General features: G+C 43.3%; 1 protein-coding gene across 1 annotated transcript in view; it reads right to left on the reverse strand.

Moving 5' to 3' along the window:
• Nucleotides 1-6,870, reverse strand: part of Rab1a (RAB1A, member RAS oncogene family) — a 30,348-nt gene extending 23,478 nt beyond the window's left edge. Inside the window, exon 1 of the mRNA XM_048352625.1 lies at nt 6,633-6,870. Within this exon, the coding sequence (XP_048208582.1) occupies nt 6,633-6,655 (23 nt within the window). The 5' untranslated portion in view covers nt 6,656-6,870. The remainder of the gene's footprint in view (nt 1-6,632) is intronic.
• Nucleotides 6,871-20,523: the final 13,653 nt, after the last annotated feature.

Consider the following 20,523-nt stretch of genomic DNA (forward strand, 5'->3'; position numbering starts at 1 on the left):
CTGACTTATGAAACAGTAACGCCTCTGTACAACACTTTAATAACAGAAGTGCACTGGATAAAATAAAGTGCACTGGATAATAAAAGTACACTAGATATTGTATATATGCTTATCTGAACTAGGGAAGGGAAAGAAAAATGAGGAAGGGTGTAACATAAGGCAAGAAATGTACTACCTTATTATGTATCTGTACCCCCTCTTGTACATCACCTTGTCGATAAAATTTAATTAAAAAAAAAAAAAAGAAAGAAAGGGGCTGGGAATATGGCTAGTGGCAAGAGTGCTTGCCTCGTGTACATGAAGCCCTAGGTCTGATTCCTCCACACCACATATATAGAAAAAGCCCTAAGTGGCGCTGTGGCTCAAGTGGTAGAGTGCCAGCCTTGAACAAAAAAGCTCAGAGACAGTGCACAGGCCCTGAGTTTAAGCATCAGGATGTGTACATGCACACACACACACGTATTAGAAAACAAGTCAATTAGTTATGTGCTTGACAGTGTAATTTTTATTAATACTATTTCTGGCTTTCATATTGTTTTTTTTTGCCAGTTATGGGGCTTGAACTCACGGCCTGAGCACTGCCTCTGGCTTCTTTTTGCTCAAGGCTAGCGCTCTACCACTTGAGCCACCATTCTACTTCCAGTTCCAGTTGGAGATAAGGATCTCATGAACTTTCCTGCCCAGAATGTCTTTGAGCTGCAATCCTCAGCATCCTGAGTGGCTAGGATTAAAGGTGTGGGCACTGGCCCTGGCTTACTTTCCAATAATTTTAAGGAAAACAAAACAAAACACTGAAGCACAACCACTGACAAGAGAAACATCATATGTTCCTTCAATCCACCATTACAGAAAAGCAAACTTCAAAAGACTGATAAAATTTTGAGACTGTGGAATCATATTTAGTTAGTACTAGTAACTAGGGCTTGAACTCAAGGCCTGGGTGCTGCCCCTTAGGCTTTTTGCTCAAGGCTGGCACTCAACTACTTAAGCCACAGCTCCACTTCTGGCTTTTTTGGGTGTGTGGTTACACTGGAAATAAAGGTCTCACAGACTTTCCTGCCCAGGTTGGTTTCCAACTTCAGTCCTCTATCTCAGCCTCCGAATAGCTAAGATTACAAGGAGTGAGCCATCAGTACTGCGAAGAACAGAGTAATAATGCAAAATACAAAATAAACTACTTAAAAATCTTTTTTTTTTTTGCCGGTACTGGGGCTTGAACTCAGAGCCTGACCATTGTCCCTGGCTTCTTGTTGCTCACTTGAGCCACAGCGCTACTTACGGCCTTTTCTGTTTATGTGGTGCTGAGGAATCAAACCCAGGGCTTCATGCATGCTAGGCAAGCACTCTACCACTAGGCCACATTCCCAGACCCTTAAAAAATCTTTCTGCACCAAATAACTATAGAATATCCAAATACACTGTTGTGCCAAGTCGCGAAATCACCACCAAGAAGACCACCGAGACCCAGACATTCCGAAATGCAAAAGCAAGGCAAGGCTTTATTTAAGCGAGCTGCAACTCGGGCCTCATCCTACCCACCGACACAGCGGAGGTTAGGAGGGAGCCCCGAGCTGTGATTACACAGGGCTTATAAAGGCAAAGAACAAGGTTATAACAATCAGCTGTTCAAGCAAGCAAGATTAGGACACAGGTACAAATCTGATTGGCTCAGGGTTCGATTCTAACATGGGGCTCACGTGGTAAAATGGGGTTCACGTGGTAAAGTGGGGCCTGACTTCAAAGTCTGGCACTTCAACACTACTATATCACCTTCTACACTAGCTCTCTGGTACACTCAACACAAGTATCTATGCTTCATTTTAAACACAATCCTTAAAAGTAACAAAAATAATTTTCTTGATACCAAACAAAAATAATCCACTAGAAGCCAATAGATTTATGAAAAATGCTCTAGTATGAGAATAATGTTAAGTATTTCTTAACTATTGTGTTAATCACTGCCTGCCTTACCACCTCCTCAGAAAATTAAATCATACTTCAGCTCTCCAGAAAAATGAAGCTTTGACAGTTTCCTTCTGTTTTTCCAGTTAAGATTATACTACTGGGACCTTGGCTCAAGTGATTTGAACCCTGAGATCAAACTCCACACTACCGGAAAAAGCTTACACTGCCTATGTATTTCTGTAACTAAAATGCAAATGAGTCAATTACCCTTCATTTCTAACTTAAAGATAACCTTGAGTTGTCAATTCTCCCAAATCAGCCTAATACAGAAAGCATTCAGATGAATAAATTAAAACTCAGTTTTCATTAATGTATGTTTTTCTCCTCACTGCTAAACCGAAAGCTAACGAAGATCACAAAGTAAAAGTCTTCAGTGATAAAGCAACCAAGAGGTAATCTTATATCAACCAACATAAAGCTATAATCTTATTCATTCTAAGACAATCAAGCTTTTGTCAAGATGCCATTTTCATTACCAAATTTAGAGCACTTATAGACTTGTTTCTCCAAAGATTAAATTAGTGTAGTAGCAGTAGTATTGTTATTAGTATTATGATGAAACATCCAAGTAAGGAACAGAGCCAGGAATATGGCCAAGCGGTAGAGTGACTGCCTTACATACATGAAGCTTGGGTTTGATTCCTCAGCAGCACATACAGAAAAAGCTAGAAGTAGCGCTGTGGCTCAAGTGGAAGAATGCTGGCCTTGAGCAAAAAGAAGCCAGGGACAGTGCTCAGGCCCTGAGCACAAGCCCCAGGACTGGCAAAAAAAAGAAAAACACACAAAGTAAAGGTATACCTGTAAATATTAATATACACTATTCATTAGTCACTAAAACATCTGGGAATCTGGAAAGGCACTTTCCCTATTAAAAGTTTTAATTTAAGAGAAAACATTTCCATGTTTAGAACAGAATGTTAAAGAAAATGGGAGTTGGAGTGAAAAAATTCAATCGATTCTCTTTTTTCCAAATTTTCTCAAATTACAATGGTAAACAACTTCACTAAAGAAGAACCTGTTATGGCCAAATTGCTAAAAAGTTGGTTGCCTCTGTGATATTCTCTACTAAAATATCTATCACCTCTACTTGGGGCTGGGAGTGTGGCCTAGTGGTAGAATGCTTGCCTAGCATGCATGAAGCCCTGGGTTCAATTCCTTGATACCACATACACAGAAAAAGCTGGAAGTGGCTCTGTGGCTCAAGTGGTAGCTAGCCTTGAGCAAACAAAAGCTCAAGGACAGTGCCCAGGCCCTCAGTTCAAGCCCCAGGACTGGAAGGGGGGGGGGGGGGAACTCTACTTAAGCAATTTTCACTAACATTTATGCAAAAGTTCCCTAAATTCCCAGATTTCATTAGTCTAGAAAACCAATATGGTAGGCCAAATACTTACTGACAAATTACTTTGGATTTCTGTTGAAGTCAGTACACCAAAGTCCTCAAAAAGATGATTTGACAATCTTAAAAACCACTGTCCTTGCTATTTATTACTCATTCCTCTTTCTTCTCCCTCCCCCAAAATCATGAGAGTGTGTGTGTGTACACTGAAACTTTAACTCAGGGTCTAGGGGCTGGCTGTCTCTTAGCTTTTTTCACTGAAGGCTAGCACTCTTACCATTAGAGCTACAGCTCCACTTCTGGCTTTTTGGTGATTAGATAGAGGCAAAAATCACACGGACTCTTCTGCCTAGGCTGGCTTTGAACCACTAGCACTAGTCCCATCCTCAGAGTCTTTAACTTGCATTTCATACCAGGAAGCCAGCCAAAAATGTTGCTCTTTTTCTATTTCTCCCTACTTTAATCATGTTAGACAAACATAAATCTTTGCTAAAACTCTGAAAAAGAAAAATCATCCTCAATCCTTCTGCTGCTCCACATGAATTACTAATAGCTGCTAAAAGTGTCTTTTCAAAAAACCAACAGCAGGGCTGGGAATATGGCCTAGTGGCAGAGTGCTTGCCATATATACATGAGGCCCTGGGTTTGCTTCCTCAGCACCACATATATAGAAAAAGCCAGAAGGGGTGCTGTGGCTCAAGCAGTAGAGGGCTAGCCTTGAGCAAAAAGAAGCCAGGGACAGTGCTCAGGCCCTGATTTCAAGACCCAGGACAGGCAAAAAAAAAAAAAAAAGCCAAACCAACAGCCAACCACAACACATCATCGTCTTCTGAAATCTTATTGCTCTCATCTCTGCTGAACATCTGGAATGAACTATATCTACTGGTATTACATATATTTTTAAAATCTATTTTCTGTATTATATTACAATCTCCTTGGGTGGGATATAGTGGTACATACCAGTAATCTCAGCTCTAAAGAGGATGAGACAGGAGGATAAGGGCATGCTACCTGGGCTATTTAAAAAAACAAAACAAAAAAAACACCTTTTAAGTTAAGGTTCACTCTTCTAAGTCCTAGTACTACTACAAACAACTTACTTGAAAATGATTTCTAGCACCTAAAGAGTGCAAATTTGTTTACATATTTTTGAACCTTGCCACTCCCTTAACAGGAATGTCACTCCTAGTATATCACTTTATGAAAGAAGAAACAAATTCAGAAGTTTGATAACTTTTCAAATTTCTGTTTAACTAATTAGTCAAGATCATTTTAATGTGTTAAACATGCAGAGAATATAGGAAAGTCCCTGAATAGCAAATTCTCACACATCTCCATATAGTAGCTCTGTTCAACTTTGCTCAACTATGCAAAGCCAACTTTGTCCTTGGAGGCCTTGATAAAAGAAAGTTAAAAACTGCCAACATAGCAGTCATTGTAAGACCACTAATCTCAACTTCTTAAAGTACAAACAATTCTTGTGAAATGCTAAGGCATCTGTTTAGTGCATAAGGAGACACTTGGATTGGGAATGTGGTGGCTTAGTGGTAGAGTACTTGCCTAGTATGCATGAAGCCCTGGGTTCAATTTCTCAGTACCACATAAACAGAAGAAAAAAAAAAGCAGAAGTGGTACTGTGGCTCGAGTGGTAGAGTGATAGCCTTGAGCACAGGAAGCTCTGGTACAGTGCCCAGGCCCTGAGTTCAAACGCCAGGACAGGCCCAAAAAAAGGAAGGAGACACAGTATTACAAAACTTGAAATCAGAATGCATTTTTTTCAAGAGTCATGTGACACACACATGACAGTCAGTTAAAATGATGATGGATGGATCTTTCAAGGGACAATGTTTAGCTGTAATTGACCAAAGCAGCAAATAAATTGAACTTTTGACAAACACTGGTTTCTGCTTTTAAAAAATTCCCCCTCTCCTTCTAAAGGATCTGACACTAAAGAAGACAATTACATCTCTAGTTGTTCATTAATTTACACCCAAGGAACCGATAGAATGATTTTTTAAAGTACTACTAAGGACAGCCCAACAAAGTCTTCCATGAAAGTGAACACCAGTTCTCATGACATGTGCCAGGTAATAGCTGGGAGCCAGGGGCTCGCTCACACCTCTAATCCTAACTACTCAAAAGGCTGATATCTGAGAATCACAGTTCAAAACCAGCCCAGCTCAAAAAAAAAAAAAGTCCCCGTGAGACTCTTTATCACCAATTAAGCACTCAAAAGCCAGATGTGGAACTGTGGCTCAAAGTGGTAGAGCCAAAGAGCTCAGGGACAGTGCCCAGGCCCTGAGTTCAAGACCCATAACCAACTTAAAAAAAAAAAAAAAAGGAAAGAAAAAGAAGGTGCCTGCAGGTGTGTCACATCTGCTCTGGTGACTTCTTGAGTAAGCAAGAAAAAGGAATGCATTAACTTTTCATGACACGTCATGGAACCTCATTCCCTATCTGCAAACATTCAAGTAGGTAATACAAAACCTACTGTTCTATCATAGATCCCATCCGTTTCTCTATCAACTTGACAGCAAACTCTTGCTGTAATTTCACAGTATCAGAAAGATATTCCTTGGTCTTAGTTCTGGTCTTTTGTTGCTGCTGTTGACCTACAGAAAACAAAATGACTTAGGTGCCCTCTTTAAAAAAAAAAAAAAACACCTCAAAAATAACAAGGTTTGCGGGGGGTGGAGAGAAGCAACGGCTCGACGAGTTCAACAACTCTTCGAGGAGGTAACTCAAAAAAGAAAACTAAGTCATTCACCTCGCTTCTCACTCAAAAAAGAAAACTAAGCCATTTAAATCGCTTCTCACCATGTACTCATTTTCCTCAACCCCACGCAGTTCCCAAAAGCATCCATATTACCTGAGAGCGGGCAGGGAGGGTGGAAGCGCTCCAGGGACTTGTCCAACAAGCTCGAGGTGGACACGCAAAGGCCGGATCCACCCAGGAGATGCTGACAGCTAGCTCCGCAGAGTGCGGGTGCAGGGGCTGACGTGCCCTCTAGGAGAGCTCTCCCCACCCAGCCTCCTCTCGGCAAAGCCAAGTCCTCCCAAAAGTCACGGCCTCCCGGCCCGGCTCGCCCTTCCCGCCGCCCCTCCACCCGACTCCAGGCGCCCCCCAACCCCCGCAGACAGTTCCTCCGCCCCGGCCCGACCCCAGGCGGCTCACCTCGCGGCCCGGCCCGGCCCGGCCCGACCCCTCCCCCGGCCGCCCTCGGCCGCCAGACAATGGAGCCCGGCGCCCCCGCGTTCCCCCAGCCCAGGCGCCCGCGGCCGCCCCAGCCCACCTCACCCCCCGGCGGGTCCGGGGCTCCCCGGCACTCACTATTCGGGATTCATGCTGGACATGTCACTGCAGCTGCCGCCGCCGCCACCGCCGCCCTTGCTGCTGCAGCTGCCGCCCTGATTCTCCGCGCCACGGGTAATCGAAAGAAAGGAATGAGATCGGCTGTTCCGGTAAAGCAAACGTCTTCCCCGACTCCGACCCCTCAGAACACAATCAGCAGCCGCCGCCACTCAGCTATCGCTTCCACCCAAGATGGCCGCCGGCGAACCAGGAAATAGGGAAGCCTCAGACCAAGGGGCCTTTACACAGCCCAAAGGGCGGCCGTGCCGCGCGGCAAGCCGGGAAAGACAGGCGCGAGCGTGACTGCGCGCTCTGAGGACCCAGGTGCGGCACAGCGACCCGCACTCAGTTTCCCGCCAGGCACTGCGCCCAGGAGGCATGCGCACTTGACAACTTGTCGCCTGCCTCTTTCCATAACTCCCTTACTTCCCCACCCTTGGCCCCTCCCTGCTCCCCTCCCGGCTGACTCGCTGGCTAGGACTTCGCTCTGACTCCCCCTAGCGGATTGGCTGAGGCGGAGCGGACCCGGTGACGTCATCAGTGAGACGTGGCAGTAGGGCGAGTCTGAGCCGGCGGAGGAGGGGACCGGGAGGGGGTTGGGATGGGCGGAGGCGGTGTAGGCGGCCCTGGAGGGTGGGAGTAAGGGGAGACCCCGCGACCCGTGCGGGGAGGAAGGAGGGGCTAAGGCCGGAGTGACCGGCGGAGGCCGGAGGAGAAGGGGCCTCGCAGGCTCGCCTGGCAGGTCCTGCCTCCCGTGCGGCTTTGGCTTCCCTGAGGCCTGCGCCTTCCAGCTGCTGCGAGGACGTCTGCGCTGGAAGGAGTCTGGCGGCCTCTGCTTGAACACTCGGGCTCTCCGGACAGCCTGAAGTTGTCCTTCACTTCTCTTCCTCTCTCACCCTAACCCTCTATGTTGGATCATTGTCGCATGCTGGGCCACACGCACTGCTTTGTTCCTTTCTGTCAGTTCTTACCATTTCTCTTCCGGACCCTGAATAATTGCAGAGGCCTCCAGATGGACTCGACCCCAGCCCATTTGCACACACAACCAGATCTAAGTTTCTCAAACAGTAACCTCCAACGTGACCCCACAACCTTTCCTGACTCCACATTCCGTGGATAGAACATGGTCCACAGTTATCCTAAAGCAGTCTTCGTGCCCTGGTCCCAGCCTTCAAGTTGAATTGTGCTCTATTTATTAGTGATTACTTAATTCTAAATTATTCTGCAAGATTCGGAAAGTAGTAAGGGATTAAAAACATGCAGTTCACTATAAAATATGACACCCACACAACTGGGAGTGACATCAACATTTTTTAAACCTATGATCTTGATTAATCAACCCAGGAATTTGAATCTCTACTAAACTTTAACACACTATCTTGGGTTATTCAGTTACAAAGGGCATAGTCTAATACATTGTCCAAAGTTTAGCTTCCAACTTGTTCTAAGAACCCAGAAAATAATCCTCCAGTGACTGATTGCAAAATCACTTAAAATTCCTATGACACCAAAATATGCAACAACAAAAAAAGGCTTCTCATTTCTACCTCATTTCTACCCATTCACTATACCCCAAATTCCAAACTGGCCTACCCCAAATTCCAAACTGGCCTTATGAGCTGTAGTTGACAACCTCATCAAACAGTACATAGAACTGACTTCTAGAATGGACAAATTAAAAAAAAATCAATATGCTGAACTCCAAAACTCCTGACACTTCCTACTTATAAGTTCATCGAATTAAAAAAAAATCAGAAAAGGGCCCATGAAAACTCGGCATGGTGGCTCACACCTGTAATTCCAGCTACTCAGGAGGCTGAGATCTGAGGATTACAGTTCAAAGCCAACCCAGCCTGGAAAGTCCGTAAGACTCTTCTCTCCTATGAACCACCAAAAATGGAGCTGTGGCTCAAATGGTAGCACACTTACCTTGAGCACAAAGCATGTCAAGGCCCTGAGTTCAAAACCCACAACCGTCACCAAAAAGTACATAAGAAAAGGGCCCAAGAACTTGTCATGAGCCCATAAAAGTTTTCATTTCCCCTTCTCTTTGGCATATACTTCTGAACTTTTAAGTTTTTCCTTCCCCAACAAGGATTACCTCCTAATCACTCTTAACCTGTGAGGGAATAGTTGTGAGAAGTAAAACAATGTAAACTAGATAGTGACTTTGAGGCACTTGGTAAATGTTAACTACTTACTGCCTTCACTCAACTCAGATGCAAGTGAGTGCTGTATACCAAAGACAGAAAGTTCCATGTCTTAGTTATGGTGTTGCAATATGCAGCTCAGCTTAGGAGTGGCGCGTAGATGTTTCCTACCCTAACTGCAATGCATGAGGCATGAGTCATTGACATTAGGACTTCCTTCCCAAACTTAAACCTTTTAAAATCATACTGAAGCAATTTTGCTGACTTAAACTTTAATATATTTCATGCTTAGATCTTTAAGAATAACTACCTTTTTTTTCTTCTTTTTTTGGTTGTGGGGCTTAAACTCTAGGCCTGGGCCCTGCCTCTGAGCTTTTCATCTCAAGGCTAGCACTATACCACTTGAGACACAGCATCACTTCCGGTTTTCTGGTGGTTAACTGGAAAAAAGAGTCTCATGGACTTTCTACCCAGGCTGCCTTTGAACCATGATCCTCAGATCTCAGCCTCCTGAGTAGCTAGGATTACAGGCATGAGCCACCAGCACCCAGCTACCTTTTATTATTATTTTTTTTAATGCCAGTCCTGAGGTTTGAACTTAGAGCCTGAGTACTGTCCCTGAGCTTTTTTGCTCTCAAGGTTAGTGCTTCACCACTTGAGCCACAACCTCACTTTCAGTTGTTTTTTGTTGTTGTTGTTTTGGGGGGGGGGAGGGCGTGGGTAATTGGATACACAGGTCTCAAGGACTTTCCTGCCTGGGCTATCTTCAAATTGTGATCCTCATATCTCAGATTCCTGAGTAGCTTAGGGTTACAGGCATGAGGCACTGGTGCCCAGCTGAGGAATGGCCATTTCAGATGAATAAATCTCAGAATAATTTATTAAAAGAGCACGTGTTCTACTGGCTGCACTAACTTTGAATCAGTGCCCTTCCGGGGAGGGACCGGGCAGCTTAGTGGTAGGGTGCCTGCCTACCATGTCAGGCTACAAAACAAAAGAAGAAAAATATACCTCTTCCAGGAGGGAGGGAGGGAGGGAGGGAGGGAGGAAGGAAGGAAGAGAGGGAAAAAAGGTAATTCAAAGCCAGGCCTGGTGGAGTATACCTCTAACCCCACCACTAAGGACCGGAGGCAGGAGAATCACAAGTTCAAGGCTAGCCTTGGTTACATAAGAAGTTGTAGGCCAGCCTTTGCTAGTTCAAAACACCAAGAAGTAAAATATAATAGGATGGGACACTTAATTGCATATAAATTATACTTTAATTGTAAGGCAGACATGAAAAAAATAGCAACAAGTAAAAGTACAGAGGAAGGAAACAATTTCAACTCAGAACCACTTGGATTCCTTTCATGAAGGAGGCAGTATTTGAGTTAGACCCTGAAAAAGATTAAAATGTTAATCGTTGGCACACACTTAGAAGGGCTGATCATCACAGGTGCCTGGAGATAGGTACAAGAAGTTTAGCTTAAGGAGGAGATCCTGGGGAGTTCCCAAATCCTCCCAAAACCTTTTCTGTAGGCAGTGGAAAGACATGGAAAGGGAGGGAATGTTAGGTGAGTCAGCTCAGAGTCTTATTTACTCTTTGGAGTTATACAGAGCCTTGGAGGTAGAGAAACTAGTTAAAAAAAAAAAACAACTAGATTCCTTTGGGCCAAAGCTGAAGTGTGTCCAGACCTAGGACAATTGCATCAAGAGTGGACAGGGGTGGGCTGGGGATATGGCCTAGTGGCAAGAGAGCTTGCCTCGTATACATGAGGCCCTGGGTTCGATTCCCCAGCACCACATATACAGAAAATGGCCAGAAGTGGTGCTGTGGCTCAAGTGGCAGGGTGCTACCCTTAAGCAAAAGGAAGCCAGGGACAGTGCTCAGGCCCTGAGTCCAAGGCCCAGGACTGGCCAAAAAAAAAAAAAAGAGTGGACAGGGGGACATATTCCAGAAAAGAGGAGATAGAATCTGAAGGCCTGGAGGGAAGGGAGGAGCTAAAGATAGCCCAGAGATATCCAGTTTACCTGCCAAGGAGGAATAGTGGAGAAGGAAAACAGTCATGTTATGTAGATGGAGGTCAGATGTAGAGCTGCCCCAGGGTAAAAATACTAGAACTACCAGAAATCCTTTTCCTGAATCAGCATAAAAAAACAGCAGTCTGTCGAAAGTGAACAAAGCCAGACTACTAATGAATGTGGTAGAAGAATATACCCACTTAATTCAGGAACAACTGCTGCAATAGGGCACAGGAGCCAGTGAGAGCTAACCTCAACTTCCAGTGAAGCTACGCCGCAGAAGACTTGAAAGGCAGACTTGTGTTCTGGGAAAAAGGTTTGAGGGGAATTAAGGGAATTAGTTCTCATGACTAGGCCATCTGGGGTTTGTTCCTTATCTGGAGGAAAAAAAAAAAAAAGATTTGCCTCTGTGACCACAGCCCGTGGTGCAAGTTAGAGTTAGGTGCCTACTGGTCTGGGAGGGAAAGAGCAAGAATTATCTCCTTGAATGTTTGTGTTTCAAGCAGAGGCTCTCAGGTCCTGAAAGAATCCATACTGGGTTAGAGATTTAGATCTCAAAGGGGGCGGGGGGGGGGGGGGGGGGAAGAAAGGATTTATAATCACATGCTTTTGAAAGTGTGTTTAGCTTGGGAGTGGCCTGCCTGCCTGCAACCCTGTTTGGGTTGGAAGGAAGGAAATGCTCCCAACAGTGTGGGGTTTGCTAACAAAGGCACTTTATCAGAGCCTAATTTTAGGTTATTCTTGAGCTAGTGGGTTAGTGTCTGTGTATATAAGTGTGTATGTTTTTGTGGGGAGAGGGCTGTTAGAACAAATCATTTACACTCAGATTTTATAGCTCTTAGAGATCAAACTTGAGGCCTCATTGAGAAAAGAAGTTAAAGGGAGTTTAGATCAAGGAGAGAGTCTTTGTCAAGACAGAACCCTTACACACCTGCAATCCCAGCTACTTGAGAGGCTGAGACATAAGGATAGTGAGTTTGCACCAGCCTGCGGAACGTAGAGAGGCCCTATCTGGAGAAAATAACAACAAAATAGAACCCCCCCCCCCAACACACACACACAAAACATCATATAAGATGACCAATTCACTGGGCGTTTGTGGCTCATGCCTGTAATCCTAACTACTCAGGGGGCTGAGAGCTGAGGATCATGGTTCAAAGCCAGCCCAGGCAGATTCTTATCTCTTTCCAGTGGTTAACCAGAAAACTGGAAGTGGCACAGTGGCTCAAAGAGGTAAAATGCTAGCCTTGAGTGCAAAAGCTCAGGGACAGTGCCTAAGCCCTGAGTTCAAGCCCTACAACCAACAAAGAAGAAAGGAAGGAAGGAAGGAAGGAAGGAGGGAAGGAAGGAAGGAAGGAAGGAAGGAAGGAAGGAAGGAAGGAAGGAAGGAAAGAGGAGAAAGAATGAAAGAGAGAAAGAAAGATCAATTACTATTAAAGGATGCTTTTGCTCAATTCAATAGAAATCATGGAAAGCCAAAGTGCAGCTCAGTTTATTAGTATCAGCTCTCAGCTCTGATTGTTAACTTTCAGTACTATGAGCTTTCAATGTTACCAACTCTGAATACCACCAGCTCATCCAAGGGCCCCTCTGTTCTATTTAGGATAATAATAATAAAATAATAATAATAACACAAAAGGTGAAACAATACTATCCAAATAAGGTTTTATTGGTTCAAGTGTAAGGGACAGAGTTCTCAGATGCTCTCTAAGGAGTTGAGGAATGAAACTTTTGCAGGCATGCATCAGCTGATAACTGCAGAATTTTGATACCGTTGTGCTAGTTCTATGTCTGTCTGTACTTAGCTGGAAAGAGATGGGAGACAGGATTGACCTCGTCACTCCAGGATGCTGCAGGAAAGTCTCTGGTAAGCTCTAGGGATACTGGTGACTGCGGGAGCCAATTGCAGAAGCAGCAGTTGCTCCAGCAGCCCAGAAGTGGAGAGCAGACTCAAACCTAACTGCATTCAGGCATCAATAGCTCATGACTATAATCCTAGCTACTCGGAAAGCTGAGAGCTGAGATTAGCAGTTTGAAGCCAGTCTGGACAGCAAAGCCCAAGAGACTCTTAAATTAACTAGCAAAATGCTGGAAGTACAGATGTGGCTGAAATAGTAGAGCAACATCCTTAGGCCCTGAGTTCAAGCCCATACTGGTGCACACATGTGGGAGTGCCTGTGGCATGTGCGCACACAGAAGGAAGGGAGGGAGGGAGGGAGGGAGGGAGGGAGGGAGGGAGGGAGGGAGGGAGGAAGGAAGGAAGGAAAAACAGGATTCAAACGCTTGTCCTTTTACATTCCTTCCACTGAGTCCTCATTGAGAGCAAAATGTAATGGTGGCTACACCACCCTGTGTCACTAAAATGTGATGACAATCACAGAATGTTTGTATAGAACAGAAAGTTGGAAATCCTTGGCTGTGGGAGCAGTCACTCCTTTTAGACTAGAAAACTAAGCCCTGTGGAGAGGAGCTGACTCCTGTGCCAATGTCCCCATTGTCCTTAAGATTCCATGCTCAAACCTCTGGAAAGAAAAGACAGTAAGTGGAAGACACTAAGGAGAGATAATTGCCTTACCAAGACTAATCATCTTTTTAACACACTAGATAAAAACCAAAAGAGGAATACTTTGGTGAATATTCACTTTCTGGTCTCCAACAGTGCTCTGAAAATTCCCAGAAGCTACAGTCATCCTCTATTTAGTTTCCTATTCCAGAACTAAGGATCCAATTCAAATAGCATCCCTTCCTGTAAGCTTTCCCTGTCTACCTTGACCTCGAGTAATCTTTCTGAACAGTCTCTGCTCTTCTTGTAAGTGTTCCTAAGACACTTCATACTATCATGTCTAACTCTGAAGCCGTGAGCCAAATATAACTATTTAAATTAAATATAAAATGCAGCCTTAAGCCAGGCTTTGTCAGCTCACATCTGTAATCCTCAGTACTCAGGAGGCTGAGATATGAGGATCACAGTTCAAAGCTAGCCAGAGCAGTAAAGTCCACAAGGCTCTTATCACCAATTAACTACTAAAAAGCCAGAAATGATGCTGTGGCTCAAAATGGTAGAGTACTACCTTTGAACACAAAAGCTCAGGGACAGTGCCCAGGCCCTGAGTTAAAACTCCAGAATCAGCACACACACACACACACACACACACACACACACACACACACACACACCACAAAGCAGCTCTTTCTCCAAACATTGAAGCCTAACATAAACTCTTGTACATCCAAGGGTGGCCAGCAGGAAGAGTAGGCTGAAGAGGGATTCACTAAAGGGTGCTTTGCCTACTATAGACATCAAATCCCAAGCCTTCAATGCTCTGAAAGAAAAACTTCTATCTGAAAAAATTTTCCCCAATTCCCACTTTCTGTAGAATTTCTCCTAGTTTCAACATAGTAGAGCCTTGTTATCTGTAGGTATATTGTTCCAAGGAGACTGCTGTTGAGGAAAAACAGAGAATGTTCAAAATCCAGTGTCTAGTATATTACTGAAGATAATTGACTCGTTTTTCCATAATGCCCCTGACTTCCCTAAGACATCAACATCTTCCTTTTTTTCTGGTCCTAATTAAACTCAGGGCCTGAGCACTGTTCTTGAGTTTTTTGCTCTGGACTAGTGCTTTACTACTTGAGCCACAGGTCCACTTTCAGCTTTTTTGTGGTTAATTAGAGATAAGTGTCAGCCAGCAGCTTTCCTGCCTGGGCTGTCTTCAAACCATGATCCTCAGCTCTCAGCCTCCTGAATAGCTAGGATTACACATATGAGCCACCAGGGCACAATGATATTGCCATCCTCCAACAAACCTAAAATGATTTATCACTTAAATTAATCACATTAACTTCGATATTGCTTTGGGGGAAGCAAATTTTACAAAATTAACATCAGATTACAAAACAGTTTAAACACAACTGACAATAATGGGACTGACTCTCTTCATCAACTGAGCTGATTAACACACACGGGAATTGAAATTTTTGGTTTTGAAATTTCTTTGATTTGATTGACTGATTCATTGATGTCAACACCACATCCCAAAACCATACATACTGCCAGTTGCCAGTAGCTCAGGCCTGTAATTCAAACTACTCTGAAGATCACCATTGAAGCCAACCTGGGCAGGAAATTCCATGAGACTTTATCTCCAATGAATCCCCCAAAGCTGGAAGTGGAGCTGTGCATCAAGAAGTAGAGCACTAGGGCTGGGGATATAGCCTAGTGGCAAGAGTGCCTGCCTCCGATACACGAGGCCCTAGGTTCAATTCCCCAGCACCACATATGCAGAAAACGGCCAGAAGCGGCGCTGTGGCTCAAGTGGCAGAGTGCTAGCCTTGAGCGGGAAGAAGCCAGGGACAGTGCTCAGGCCCTGAGTCCAAGGCCCAGGACTGGCAAAAAAAAAAAAAAAAAAAAAAAAAGAAGAAGTAGAGCACTAGCCTTGAGAAAAAACAAAACAAAACAAAACAAAAAAACAACCCAGGGACAGTGCCCAGACCCTGAGTTCAAGCCCCAGGTCCAGCATGCATGTGTGCACCCCCTCCCCCCCAAAGAAAAACAAAACTAGCAGATATATGACAGTACGAGACTGCCGTAGAAAATACTGTGTGGGGTAAGAAGGTGGAGATGCAGCTCCATGGTAGAGCACAGGCCTAGCATGTATACGACACTGATTCCTATCCCCAGCACTGTAAAAACATCACAAAAAAGCCCCCCAAAATCTTGTATGGTTTGGTGATGTTTCCTGAAATTGGATAAGTGGAAGGATGAGAAAGTGGTTGTTCTTTTCCAATTCACTTTGCCATAAGAGGTTCAGCCAGAAAGTCTTGCGACAAATTGCCATTGTGTACTCAATGAAATCCATTTTAGTCTCTTGCATATTCATCAATCCACTCATTATTCGGTAGTTACATACTAAGTACCTAATTTGCTCAGACATAGAGTTTTACCAGTGATCAAAGCTGACCAGGTTTATGGCTTCATGGGAAATATAAATTCTCATGAGACAGAACTGTCCATGATAATTACTTTCTCAAATGTAAGGAAGTCATCATTGATTTCTATCATGAGTTCAATAATAGCTTTTCAGAAAAAGGAAAGAAAAGAAGTGCTACAATATTAAGTATATACATTGATTAGACATTTGCATCAAAAATGCTTCTCCCAGCCGGGAGACTGTGACTCATGCCTATAATCCTAGCTACTCAAAGGGCTGAGATATGGAGGACCACAGTCTAAAGAAGCTAGCTTGGGCAGGAAAGTCCAGGCTCCATTTCCAAAATAACTAACATAAAGCTAGACTGAGGACATGGGTCAAGAATTAAAGGGCCAGCTAAGCAAGCAAGCTCGTCAAGTGGGAGGCCCTGAGTTCGAACTGTGTTAGTGGCAACAGAAAAGTTTCTCCCCCACAAATGATCAAATGCTGCTAAAACTCCATTTATTGCATAGGTGGTAATATAGAATATTATCTAAACATTCTTTGCCACATCTCAGAGTGGATTTAGGCAAAAACTGGGCTATTTATTAAACTTCAAAAGTTTGGCATAAAGTGGGGTCTTTCAACGAGAAGAGAAAAATGTCTTGTTTAGCATTTGATTGGGATCCCATGTAGTTTAGTATTAGTAGATAAAGCAGTTTGAGTCAGGTATTCAAAGAATCTTGAAATATAAATTGTCATCTGATGCTTTATTTTGAAAAGTTGGTAAGTCTTCCTGGAAGTTGCTGGTATCACCATTAAAGTCATTTACAACTTTTATCTTCCTCATTTGTTTCCTGGAATAGCAGTTATCCTAATGAAAGTAGTAATAAAATAGAATCATATTAAATATATATTAGACCATAGAGATGGTCTCGTAATTGTATGAAAATTGTGTACCTTAGAAGAAATAATTACACAATCAAGGATATGTAATTACAACTATAAAAATATGCTGTGAAGCAATAGAAAATGCTATAAGAGAAAATGTTTGGGGCACCTCTAGTTCTAATGTCAGTTTAAAGCATCTTTGAGGAACTGTGTTAGAACCAAGGTAAAATGATGTGTTGACAATGAAGGAATGGAGCAGCGGCAGTGGAGGAATGAGAGAGCATGTGCAAAGGTATTCTGGTAGGAATTAACATAGTATTTTTGTGCACTGGAAAGATGAGCAAGGGTGTACACAGGAAATGAGAGGGAGGGCACACACAAGAAGGCTAATAGTGGGGAGGTTGCATTGCTGCCCTCTGCTTCTGAGAGATTATTTTTGAGACAACAAACACTTTATGCTTTGATATTTGAAGATTTGATCCCAGAATCATGATTGACATTCTGACAGCCATAAAATGGTGATGAACATGCCTTTGTGCTGAGCTACTTTAATAGCACCAGATTCAAACTGTTGCCCAACAATAGCAAAACCAGTTCCAGAAAATCCTCCTACATGAGCTCAAACTTGTGGTCAAACGGGTTTTCTGGAGTCTGCTCTAGAGACCTGACTGGGGCCAAAGGGTGAAAAGAAACCAGGTAAGTTTAAGGAAAAAGAGTTGCTTCCAGTGTTTGATGTGGGTCAAATAACTTTCTTTTCTAATTTGAGTTTAAGTCATGCTTTATAGAAAATTTATTTTTATATGCAGTTATTTATTAACTCATAAAAACATTTAAATAATGCCAATCAGATTCAACTTGCCAGGCTGGGTCTTGTAAAATTTATATCAGAGGCCTCAGTTACAGAGATGTTAGTTAACTTTATTTTCTGTTCTAGAATCAAGCAACACATTATCCCATAAGATCAAATGAGAACTCCAGAATGCAGCAGTTTGGCTTTTTAGACAGAAAAGGACTGAAGAAGGCAGAACTAGAAACAAAAAGGAAATTGGTCATTTCTAATTTCTAACTTTCATTATGAGGCAGGGGCATGGACTGAGACTAGTGAAATAAGTAATTGATTAGCATTAACATCTTTGAGAAAGAATTAGGTAGAAAGAACCTCATAAACATGCCAATTAAACTAGCTTGTTCAGGAAATTGGCTTTCTCATCTTGATTTCTCAAAAGGTCAGGTAAACAGTTTCATTTTGGTGGCTGGAACTTTAGCATGATCGGCACCATTTTGATTTTTTAGCTAAGCTCACTGTTGAAGCCTAGTGCAGGATCTAAAACAATGGATTCTTGTAATTTTGCTGATTTATTTTATTTTATGTGTTTATTTTTTATTGTGCCAGTACTGGGGCTTGAACTCAGGGCCTGAGCACTACTTGCCCTTTTACTCAGAGCTATAGCTTTACCACTTGAGTCACAGTCCCACTTTCATCTTTTTGCTGGTTAATTGTACATAAGAGTATCTCAGACATTTTTCTTCCCTGTTGGTTTTGAACCTTGATTCTCAGATCTCAGCCTTCTGAATAGCTACAACTACAGGTATAAGCCACCAGTGTCTGGCTTTTTAATTCTTCCTGCTTTAAACATTCTAAGTGTGTAAGGATGTTTTAATACTACATGGTCAAGTGAAATTCTTTACTCAGGGGCTTCTTCATTCTGACTTTCCATAGTCTTGCAACAAGCTGCCCCTAAAGAAAGAAGCCGAAAAGAACAATTTCTCATGGCTTTTAGGTTGACTGGATTCAGTCAGCCCTTCTTGCTTTGTATCTGTCATGCAATTGCATTTCTATGCCATCTGGGCTTAAGTAGATCAGATGTGCAACATGACAAGCTCACCTGTCTGGCAGTCTGCACTGTGTGTTAGTCAAGAGCACCGGAACACCTACATGTGACTTCTCCATGTAATCTTAACTGAATTCTGAGAGGAAACTGCCCAGGAGCAAGCATTCCAAGAGACAGTTGCTGAAGCTAGCAGGCCAGTAATAGGTTATGCCTGGGACTTCCCTAATGGTTCTCCGGCCATTCCATTGGTCAGAGTAGTCACAGTGCCTTCTAAGACTCAGGGGGATGGATTTATGAGTCTTGAATGAGTAACAAGGTCTCATTGCTCAGTACATGTAGGGTGGGAGACATCATTGCTGCGACCTTTGGAAAGCAAAACTCACAGGACTGACAGGAGATACGATCTGGACAGAAGTTTGTGTCGAGCCTTATAGGAAACATGAGAGGGATTCAAAAGAGAAAGGCGTGTATTCTTGTCTTTGGGAATGCGGGTGGTTGTTGATAATGTTTATCTTACACTAGACAAGTAAGTTATTTCCCAAACCAAATACCAGTAAGGATAGACCAATTTTTTTGTTTTATTTATTTATTTATTGCCAGTCCTGGGGCTTATCAGGGCCTGAGCACTGTCCCTGGCTTCTTTTTGCTTAAGGCTAACACTTTGCCACTTGAGCCACAGCGCCGCTTCTGGCCTTTTTCTATGTATGTGGTGCTGGGGAATCGAACCCAGGGCTTCATGTATACAAGGCGAGCACTTTACCACTAGGCCATATCCCCAGCCCCAGGATAGACCAATTTTACAGGTGTCTCCCACTCACCAGCAGGCACTTCTGGGAAGTAGAAACTCTTATGTGAAAACTCAAACTTGCAGCTATTTTAATATGGAGAGGTTTAGGATGTAGTTCAGGGGTAGCCATGGATTTGATCCCTAGTGACTTTTTAAAAAATGGTGTGTGTTGGGGGAAGGGGTAGTAATATGAGTTTCACAAAACCCCCAAATGCCCAATTAATTTTCTATCCATTTTCTTATTTATTTATTTATTTTTGTCAGTCATGGGACTTGAACTCTGGGCCTGGGTGCTGTCCCAGAGCACTTTAGCTTAAAGCTAACACTCTACCAGTTGAGCCACAGTGACACTTCTATCAGTTTTCTTTTCTTTTCTTTTTTTTTGGCCAGTCCTGGGCCTTTAAGCTACAGCCTGAGGACTGTCCTGGCTTCTTTTTTGCTCAAGGTTAGCACTCTGCCACTTGAGCCACAGCGCCACTTCTGTCCATTTTCTACATATATGGTGCTGGGGAATCGAACTCAGGGCTTCATGCATACAAGGCAAGCACTCTTGCCAGTAGGCCATATTCCCAGCCCTATGCTGATATCAGTTTTCTAACTCATGACTAAAACACTGTACAGTACTTATATAAAATTACAGCCAATTACATTTGGATGTTAAATACTTAAAACATTTGTTTCCTAATCACCAAACATTGAACATACATGTTAATAAGCTCTTTGTATCAAGAACTGCAAAGGGACTGGCGATATGGCTCAGATGTTATAGATCCTGCCTGGCTCAAAGACTTGAGTTCAAATCCCAGTGCTGAAGAAAAAGAAAAGGAAAACAAATAAACAACAAGGAACTGTGAAAAGTTTGAGATTTTATCCACTTGACTTGCAGGCTCACTAGTCTGCAACAGTTTTTGTGGAAACTGACCACGGTGAATAAATCTCCTTGAGAATGGGCCGTTTATCATTTACAGCAATAGCAGTAGCCAGATGCCCCATTTTTCTGTAGCGGTTCCCCAACTCCTATTCTTTAGGTGGTACACTGAGGTCCAGGTAATGCCTGTACCCATGGGAGGGCACATTACAAGAGAGAAACTCCAAGCTCAGGAAACTCCAGTTTTGCACAATGGACAGCAAGCAAATCCAATATTCAACCTTTGCACCGGAAGTGCAACACTATCTTAATTAGACTGGGCAGCAAGCAAGCCTCCCTTTATCCCTGGAGGAAGACACTGTTGTCCTTGAGTAAACAGCACAGGACAAAAGGCTGTTGGTGCCTCTACTGAGAATAAAGCAGGAAGCTGA

Source organism: Perognathus longimembris, chromosome 8 (assembly GCF_023159225.1).
Source record: "Perognathus longimembris pacificus isolate PPM17 chromosome 8, ASM2315922v1, whole genome shotgun sequence".
Lineage (NCBI taxonomy): Eukaryota > Metazoa > Chordata > Mammalia > Rodentia > Heteromyidae > Perognathus > Perognathus longimembris.